The 10367-nt window shown below is 39.0% G+C and overlaps 1 protein-coding gene across 1 annotated transcript; it reads left to right on the top strand.

Moving 5' to 3' along the window:
* Window positions 1–8286: 8286 nt before the first annotated feature.
* LOC145256082 (uncharacterized) lies at window positions 8287–8700 on the top strand. Its single transcript, XM_080114665.1, has one exon. The coding sequence runs from the start codon at window positions 8287–8289 to the stop codon at window positions 8698–8700; it is 414 nt and encodes a 137-aa protein (XP_079970791.1).
* Window positions 8701–10367: the final 1667 nt, after the last annotated feature.

Here is a 10367-nt window from a genome sequence, read left to right as displayed (position 1 = left end):
TGGGGCACAGAGAACTGAAAATATCTAGTTAGAGTTCGGCCACCCAAAAGATGTTTTCTTTGCTTGAAATAAAATAAGTACCTTAAGTATATGCAAATGGTTAATCATGCTTAGACAGGCTATTTGAGGAATGTAATGTTCCTAGATGGGTTCCAGATAAACCATATTGTGTTGACACTGTCTAGCCATTATCTCCAGTGGATATCTCGAGTAGTCATCTTCTGAGTTGTCGAATGGGGATCACTAGGGCTATGACAACAGCATATTCTTTTCATTGTTTTGACTCTCAAGTATATATCCGACACAGGCACAGTTAATCAACTGAGAACCACATCACTCTATATAAACGCATATAAGATATCAAGGGATACACACTTGAGAGTCAAAACAATGAAAAGAATATGCTGTTGTCACAGCCCTAGTGATCACTGATGAAGGCTAGAATCCAGTTAGATGTGAAGAGATCGGAGGCAAGGCAATCAGAGTCAGCCCTCTGGGAGTGATTCAATCGATTGGAGGTGGACCATCGAGGAGGCAAATGGTTTTTCTGAGCATTCAGTTGGGCTGGTGTGCCTGTCTGAGCAAGGTAAACCCTTGAAACTCTTAACACAAGGATAGTGTGAATAAGTTATATATGAACGTCATTCCAAAAGTAATGGATCCTATTTTTTTAACTAAAAAATAGTTGAAGAGCCACGAAAGCGTGAGTAGTACCATTTAAACGAGCAACGTTTTGTGTTGCAAAATTTATTTTTCTACATAGTCACCACCATTCTCAATTCATTTTTGCCAGTGGTGGCGGCTGTGCGTGGGCGCCTGGAGTGTGCATTGTCACTCACATCTCTGTTGCTACTCTGAAATTGACGAACCCATCTCTTAACTGTTCTGACATCAAACTGCATTGACTTTGCAAATGTTCAACAGGCATCAATGAATATTGATCAGTTCAAATTTTTCTGCATGAAGGAATTCAACGGCGCATCTCTTCTTCTGACGCACGTCTATGACAGGGGTGCTTTCTTAGATTCTCATACTGTCAATATCTTCAACTGAGAGATGGAACTTTCAGGTCATGAATGCATAAGTTCAGTTATCATAACAATGCAATTTGCAATCCCTGTTATCCATTCGGTCAGAATAAAAGATAGGACATTAATTTTGAAATACCCCTCGTATTTAAGCATTGTCAGTCAACAATCTCATTTTGCAAATCTATTTGACCTAAGATACACACAAACACACATATTTTTTTGTTTTATTTTACTTCAGTCAAAGTTCTCAGAAATCAAGGGGCGCACTGTCTGGGGCTAACACTTGAACTCTATATGAGGTCATAGATATTCGAATTTTCATTAAAGTTCTTTATCTCTCAAACACTAAAGTTACTAAAGAAATTGAGAAGATAATTTTCCTCTGCCCAATTAACCATTTTCATACATTGTAGTATATCTTTCATTTTGGTCTCTTGGTCTTACTGGATTCCAGGACAAGAATTTATCTAGTCCGGTGGAGTATCCACTTTCGTACTATTACTTGAGGTAACATCAAATGGAGAAGGTGCACCATTCCTCGTAAACGCTAATGTGGGTTAGCCATACCAAGGGGATCTTATTTGGGCAGCGAATACTATGTGATTTTGAATATTTGGTCAGGCTTTACTTCTAGGAGAAAGTATCCTCATGTCAGGTTGTTCTGACAAACTCCTGTACAGAGAGACCTTAGCCACTCGAGGATAGTGTCTAGTAGGCATTCAAGTTCTTTCCTATATATATATATATGTGTATGTGTGTGTGTGTGTGTGTGTGTGTGCGCGCGCGTGTGTGTGTGCGTGTTTATTCATATAGCATATAAGCACACGCACACACACATACATATATGAAAGATCATGTCGGGCCATTTTTGAAATGACAAGATGTTCACTTATTGAATCAAAATCCTTTAAATTCTATAAACGTATGCACTAATAACGGCTGCATATATGAATAACAACCTTGGATAGGCATAATGAGTTGGACAATTGCACAAGTGCATTTACATAATAAGTAGTCCAACATCTTCCTGTGTTCCTACACCAATACTTGTTTGGTGGACCCATCACTCAGTGGTACACCTGTCTATTTACAGCAAAGAAAAACAGTACATAAAAAACGTACCTTTTCAGCTTTTTTTTTTTTTTTCCGGTTCAAACAAGCAAGGACGCTCGGGCGGTTCACAGTTTTATAGTATTTATGAAATCTACACACTGTTTAAAATTGGAAGGGTTTTCAGGTTCAGATTGAGGAAACGATGGAAATCAAAAATGTATAACTGGATATTGTTTCAGACTATCAAAAGACGAGCCTATTATTTTATAGAAATCTTATAAGAAGCAGCAAATTGTGGCACTTTTTACTTGTGAAGCCGAATTTGTTGCGCTCTCACATTCTGTTCAAGAAGCGCTATCGGTCATTTTAAAGACTGTTTTGAAGACCAGAATTAAAAATAAATACTCTGTAGTAATTAATTGCGATAACCAAGTGTTGACACAAAACGCCGTAATTCAACAAAGATCTAAACATACAGATTTTAAATATCACTCCATAATAAACGAAGTAAAAAAGGAATCCATTATGGTAAGCTATAGAGAATCTGTTATATTATGAATAAGCGTATGGTGGCGAGAAGGAACCAGACAAACAATATGTATTTAAATTTTAAGTGATTGATTTCTCAATCGTTTATTTATAAAAATTAAACTTAATGAAGAAGTAAAAATAAAGAAAGTGTTCAAAGTTCGTAAGGATGATGCACACGAGAGTGGATTTAACATCGAGAAGGGATCCGACGGAGCCGATGATTATCTCATACTGGAGATTTGCTGTGACTCTGGGCGACTGACTTTTTGTCGTGACGGCTAGTGTTTATATAGTGTTTTTATAGTGGTGTCACAGACGTAGTTGAAGACAAAGGGCAAATTGATAATTAGCTTATATTTTGCTATTTTAATTGTGTTTGTTTATTGTGTCTTAATGCATTGTAGGGAATCGTCTGTTTGGTGTGTGTATGCATGTGTTATATTGATTTAAAGCTGAAAAAGTTGTGAATGTAACCTAGTTGGTGTTGAATTGTTGCAATGTTTTGTGTAATACTTATTTGCATTAATATGGTATCTAAGTTGCGTTTACTGCGATACTTGTGTTTTACATTTTGGTTTTCTCTTTTATTGTGCAGCCTTATCTGGAGGTTTTCTTGGTTGAAGTGATCTGCGAGCTATTCTATTGATGTGTGTATGTGAGAGAATGGGCTTTGAAATTGTTGTGTGTATTTACTGAGTTCATTTGTATTAACTCGACGAACATCTTTGTCTTAGCGTCGCCATTATTGAGTGTTGCAGCTGCTGCTTTTCTGGTTTATCATGTAAATATAGAGGGATATGCGAATATAACAAATCAGAGAAAAATCTAATCAATATATTTAAAAACTTGTGACAAAAATAAAACTAAAACGTTTTGTTCCTATACCTGTTGGCGTTTGACTTTAAATAAATGTGTTTTTACAGATAAGAAGTCTATTTATATCAGACAATTATGGTACATGCATACGTATTTGTTTATTAGTCACATGTGTACTTATCGCAGTTTCTGTTTCTGTTATTTTCAGATCTTGATCATTGTTTAATCAACGAATAAAGATTGACAAATAGAGCAGACTCTTATTTATGATCAAGATACAGTGACAATCGCAACGATGCCTGCAGTACACATCACTGACGACCTGGATCCAGCTATCGTCGCAGCACTCATCGCAGCTCACAGTGCTGTTCACAGATCTGCTCCGACTGTTACTGCAACAATGGAGAAAGTTAAGCGACCCACTGTAACCGCCGCTAGCATAAGCGAGGACTGGGCATACTTTCTATCCCGCTGGACAGAATACATGACTGCAACAAAACTGAACGGTCAAGATAAAGTTATACAGCTGCTCAAGTGTTGTTACGAACCTCTTCACAGAGACCTCCCCAGGACAACAGGTGGCAAACTAGCTGGAAAATCGGCTGTCATTCGTAAGCTGTCGTGAAGAAAACACAATGATAGCCCATGTAACATTGCATAATATGCAACAAGACCGTGATGAGTCAGTCAGAAACTTCGGTGCACGTCTCAAGGGGCAAGCGGACATTTGTAAATTTGTTATTGACTGTCCTAGCTGTGACGCAAAAGTGAACTACACAGACGCAATTATGCGGGACGTTCTCACACGAGGTGTTGTAGACCCTGACATTCAATTAGACCTGCTTGGTGATAAGAATCAAAACATGTCCCTAGAGGAAGTATTCCAGTTTGTCGAAGTTAAGCAAGCAGGAAAGCGATCAGCATTAAGGCTACTTGATTCACATTCGGTTGAGGTGGCTAGTTCATATAGAAAATCAAAGCAAATGCCAAGCACACCCCTCCAGGCACCGATGCGCAAACCTAAAGACTTGTCGCAGCTAATTTTGGCCCCTGTTACCGTTTCATACAATCTGATTTCTACACCGATGACACTAATCTCAGCACTGCTCGTTATAAGCACAGTTACGTCGCCGGCATAGGCAGAGTACTTTACCTGGGCATCCGCACCTGGCAAAGTGATTCCGTGTAGGACTGGGTTCACCCTTAGCCTGCGCAAAAATGGCTTGATCGCAAGCACATATAGCATGGCTGATGAACTAAATGTGACAAATTGAAGGGTCTCGACCTCTTCCCATTCACTTCTACCATCACCGCGGGGTTAGCATAGAGAAGATGAACCTACAAGCGAAATTGCGGGCAAAAACCGGCCACTGACAAAACAGCCACCAAGTACCGATGGTCAACCCTATTGAAGGCTTTGGACTGATCTAAATTGATCAGTGCTAAATTGATCATTTTCTATCATCAGCATTATATCGTGTGCAAGTTATCCTTCACGGCACACATTTACCATTACTAATAAGACAAGCCAGGACAAGTTGCAGACGATTTGCGAGAATCTTGGCCAAAATCTTTAACTCAGCATTGTTAAGGGCTGTAAATTACCTAACTCATCCCCACCATTTTTGCTTTTGCGAACAAGTTTTATTACACCCATGGTAAAGTACTTGGGGATTGAGCCATTCCTAAACCATGAGTTAAATAAAACTGTCAGCAAAGGGACAAAGATGTGCGACAACCTCAAATACACTTCGTAGGGCAGACCATCGATCCCCGGTGACTTATTAAGGCCGACCTGCTTTAAGGCTTCAATGACTTCATCCTCCGTTATGCCACCTTCGCACCTAGCTGCTTCGGTCGTCGAAAGACGAGAAAAGTTAGCCAAATAGGTGTCAAACTGTTCTAATGACAGACCGGGTTCCATGGAAAAAAGCTCCTGGAAATGAGATCCAAACGCCTCCAGCACACCCTGGTTTGTGGTCACAGTACGCCTGTCCGGCAATGTGACACGAGCGATGTGCCTATCAGCCGCTTGCCTAAACTCCTCTGCACACAGTTCAGCAGCCATGTTTGTTGCTTCCTGAGGCATTCTTTTTAACCTAGCATTAATCACTAAAGCTTGGTGCTCCTTTTCAGTGAGAGGCAAGCTGAGCCTTAATTATATTAATGCTAGCACTATCCCCCGCCTCCACCGCCCAATCTAATCTAGACTCTAGTGTCGCTTTAGCTGCCCTAGAATCTAGGTTGAGTCTTTTGCTAAAGTTGGCACCAAAGGACCTAATGGCTTTCTTAATTTTTACTCACCACTTATTCCCAATAATTGTCTCCATCAATTCCCACTGTAGGATTAGTAGTAGCCTGTCATGGAAGCCCTCCACATCAAACAACGACGTGTTGAGCTTCCAGTAACCAGCTAATCTAGTCTTAGATCTATCTAAGTTTACCCGTACGTGAATAAGTCTGTGATCCGAGTAAACTGTATTGTGGAACCTTGGACAATTCAATACTCCTACGTCGACTTGCCTAACTAAGAACCTGTCGATATAGCTCGAGAGCTGTACCAGACCGGAGCTGCGTCTACCTGTCCAAGTCCACACTAAGTCACGGGGCTTTTCATTTTGGAATTTGTCGATAAGATCAAACTTATCTACAAATTCACAAAATAAAACAGCATCCCAATCTCTGTTAGTTCCCCTAGAAGGTAACCCAAATCGATCTAACTCAGGATCCAGGACCATGTTCCAGTCTTCCGCTAAGATAACTATTCGAGAAGTATCCATGAACTGCTCGATTTGCCAAAAAAAGGCAGCCAGCTCAACGTGGCTATTGGGCGCATAAACCCCAATAAGATGAAACGACCTACTCTTTATGGTAACATCCAAAACATATAGTCTTCCCTCCGGATCCATGTAGCACAGGTCACACGACGCATCTAGGGACCTTTTAACTAGCCAGGAAACCCCTCTAGAATAAGAATTAAAGTACACTAAGAGAGCCCTAAAGGTCTTAGACAGCGCACGTAAATGGTCACCAGGAATTAGGTGGGTTTCCTGCACGCAACATATATCCATTTCGAAGTGCTGCAAGTCCAAACTCAAGCACCATTTTCGCAAGTCAGCCCTTAGCTCTTGGACATTTAAACTACCAAGCTTGAGATTCATGATTGAACCTTAGAGTTGGGAACCAGAAAAGAACATCACGGTTATAAGTGTGCCAATAGCTCTTATGAAGGAATAAGTACCCATCTGAGTATCAACGAGTCCATCACAGGAGATACCGCCAACATGCAAGGGATAGGTTAATTTGGGAGGGATAATGAGGGTATGATTACAAAGAATTGGAAGGTTCTATTCATAGATAGGGATGTTAGGAACTGACCAATCAGAAACCGGAATCACTCCATAAAACATACTGAATCTTTTAGAATTTCCACCCATAATTTTTCGTGTCCACATGAGAAGGAATTTTGCTCTTTGTTTGCAAACTTTTACAATTTAAGACTTCTATGGATTGGCTATCCAACAGGGGACTCCATTCTTCTGTTTCAGCAAGATTTACAATTCAAAGCTTCTCTGAATTGATATCACCATTTTCTTTGAATAACATTTTTCTTCTCTTCTAAAACTAAAATGACTTAGAACTCAAAACTACTTTTAAAGAAGTTCTTATCAAGAATCTGGTAAAATTTCTTCTATATTTTTTAAGATGTGAACACTATAAGGTGGATTAAACCATATACAACTGGCGACAACAATGTAACAATTTAACAAAACTTCAAATTAACTACAAAGGAAAAAAAAAAGGACTTGAAAATAAAAGCAATCAGACATTTTTAAAACCATGAAAATGTCCAGGATGTATGAAGTTTCTTAACTCTAATCAATTACCTCACAAAGTTTATTCCACAACTGGCGTCCCTCAGTGAACCATTAAAAAAGTTAATGCGAGCAAACATGGAATGGTGGTGGACGGAGGAAGAAGAATCTTGTTTTCTCATACTGAAGAATGCAGTCATTCAGAGCAAACCGCTCATGCACTTTCATCCCAAACTGCAAACATATGTCATAGATGCCAGTCCCATAAAATTAGGAGCAATATTTTGCCAAAACAAACAAGGGATACTGATCCCCATCAGCTATGCATCCAGGACTCTAATCGAAGACAAACGCTGGTATTGTCAATTATAAAAAGAATCCCTAACAATTTAACAATTGTATGGGCTTGCAAAAAATTCCACTTTTATCTTTATGGAAAAAAGTTCATCAAGTATCTTCAATCCTAAAAGTAATCCCTTCGTGCGAATTTTGCAATGGATTCCATGTCTACAACAATATGATTATACATTAAAACACATTAATGGTAAAGATAACCCAGTGGACACACTCACTCGGCAACCTTTGAAGTATCATAAAGTAGTCTCACCCGAAGAAGAGATTGCTGAAGGAGTTATCAACACGGTTGTAGCTAACAGCCTTAAAAAAATAAATCATTTTATTGGAAATAATGGAGGAATCTCAGTGGTATCCAATCGTCGCAAAAATAAAACATGCAATACAACAAAAGGACTCAATGCATAAGTTTATAGAACCCTTTAAACACGCGATGAATGAACTGACAACAAAATGAGGTATAGTCATACGTGGAGCCATAATTATCATACCCCCAAACCTACAAAAACGGACCCTGAAATTTGCGCATGAGATACATGAGGATGATGGAAACAAAAGCCCAACTCAGAACTAAGGTTAGGGTTAGGGTTAAGGTATAGTGGCTCAATATAGGCATATAAGCTGCCATAAGTCAATATATCCCATGCACAACATTAGACCCAAAGGCAAACTGCTGTCCGGTGCATATGACCGAAATTAACAGCCCCTGGGAAATACTCAACGTAGACATCTGTGGACCTTTCCCTAACGAGGATTATGTAATTGGAATAATCGATGCAGAACCAGGATGGCCTGAGGCATTTATTACCAAACCCACCAGGGTTGGTACAATCATATCGATAATCCAAAGGTGGTTCTATACATATGGCATTCCAGCAATCATCGTGTCAGATAATGGATCAGTTAATATTCACAGAGTTGAAGCATTTCTGAAAAGTATGGGGTATCCAACACTGAAAGGTTTCCCTTATCATCCCCAAGCTAATGGAGAGATCGAGCGGTTATTGTCAACCATGTTGAAAGCCATTCGAGCAATGAACACAGAAAGAAAAGGACTGGAGAAAACATCTAGAAAAATTCCTAATGCATTACCGAAATAGCTCAAATGCCATGAAGGAAGAAACTCCAGTTAAGCTACTCATGGGCAGGGAAGTAAACATCCACATACCAGGATTACAAAAAAGGCATGAAACCAAAGCTTGAAGAAAAGCACGGTGTCAGGATAAAAAAGAAAAAGACAAATTGAAAAATAGCACAGATAAAAAATCAAATGAATAAATTAAGCTAAAAATCTAGCATAGAACCCATGTCATACTACTAAAACAAAATACACATAACAAGCTAATGCTAGTTTATTGCCCAACAACGTGGAGAGTAAAAGAACGCAGAGGCGGATCTACAATCATAACACGAGATGACAATCTTATTTACGTACCCATCACAACTTCCAAATCAGATGACGACCTTTTGAGGGAGGGGACAGAAAGGTATAGAAAATGAGGGATAAAGCGAGGAGGAGGAGGAGAAGGAAGAAAGCAATCTCCCTAACCCTAAGATGATCAAAACATCAAAAAAAAAAAATAAATAAATAAAAATAATAAAAAAATTGGAGGTATGCAAGCAGCAGTTCGGAAGAAGGAAACAAACTGAATACAAATAAGAGGGAAGATGTGATGTCTGCGCGAGTATGAATAGAACCCACTCGGTTGAGGTGGGAACTCTCCAATGTACAGCAAATCTAGAACAACTGCTCGTCTGTGAGACACAACACTGCGGGGCTCCTTCTCAGCTGCCTGTCGAAAAGGAGCCGTTTTCAAGTGCAATATAAACAAATTCTTGTTGAGCCATCGTCTTCAATTTCTGACCACTTACAACTATCGTTACAAATCTCGTTGGTGTTTCGCCGTCTACCCTTGTCCTCGAGTGGCTTGTGGGCCTTGATAAGCAGGGACTCATTTGAAAAAAAAATATAAGAAGCCTTTCATTTAAGTTCTGGGATGAAAAGCAATCCTAGGAACTTGTAAAAACAAGAAACTCCCTCAAAGGGAGTGAGAGCCATTCGTTTCACCTGAGACAAAACAAGGATTAGAGCGCCAGGAGCATAAACAATTTATTCTTTTCTTTTTTTATCTTTTTTTTTTTTTTTGAGTCACAAGGTTTTGGTTGCAAGGCAGCAAGGTGGTGAGGATGTGGTTGTCAAAATAAGCATTGACGTCAAAAAGAGTTTTAACGCAGTGTCATTGCATCACACTTACGACAAAAGATAGCAATAAAAAGCAACCGCTCGAAGCAGACACGTGAAACGTTCGGAAGTCAGATCTTCGATTTAAAAGAGTCAGTCATAAAACAGGCTTATCTATAAATGAAAATTGATAGCGTTTTTTTTTTTTTTTTCAATTTTTTATTTTATTTATTTCTGTAATAAAACAGTGCGAAATACGGCCCAGCCCTACTGGCCGTGTCGTGTGACCTAAAGAAAAATCCCTGTGATCGTGACCTTTCAAGTCACTCATCTCACTCGAAGTTTGAGGAGTTCGAGACTCGTTGTGGTCGAATTGTAAGAGTTGTAGGTACTTCTGCACTTTAGATTTCTTTAGTTTTCATTTTATTTATTTATTCATTTTTTTAAAGTTCAACTTGGAACAAGGGCAGACAATCGAGGAATTTACGGAACTTTTGTGTTTTCATAATAAATTTAAATTTCGAAATAAAATTGAATACAAAAAACAATTTTGCCACAAGTAGAAAATAATGTCTGTAATAAAAA

The sequence above is a fragment of the Euprymna scolopes genome, chromosome 32 (assembly GCF_053919585.1).
Source record: "Euprymna scolopes isolate OS-2025 chromosome 32, ASM5391958v1, whole genome shotgun sequence".
NCBI classification, from domain to species: Eukaryota; Metazoa; Mollusca; class Cephalopoda; order Sepiida; family Sepiolidae; genus Euprymna; species Euprymna scolopes.
Note: the sequence above shows the minus strand (reverse complement) of the source record. Positions and strands in the feature narration are given on the sequence as shown.

Coding starts and splice junctions, on each gene's coding strand:
- LOC145256082 (XM_080114665.1), top strand. CDS start 8,287: ATGACCGAAATTAACAGCCCCTGGGAAATACTCAACGTAGACATCTGT.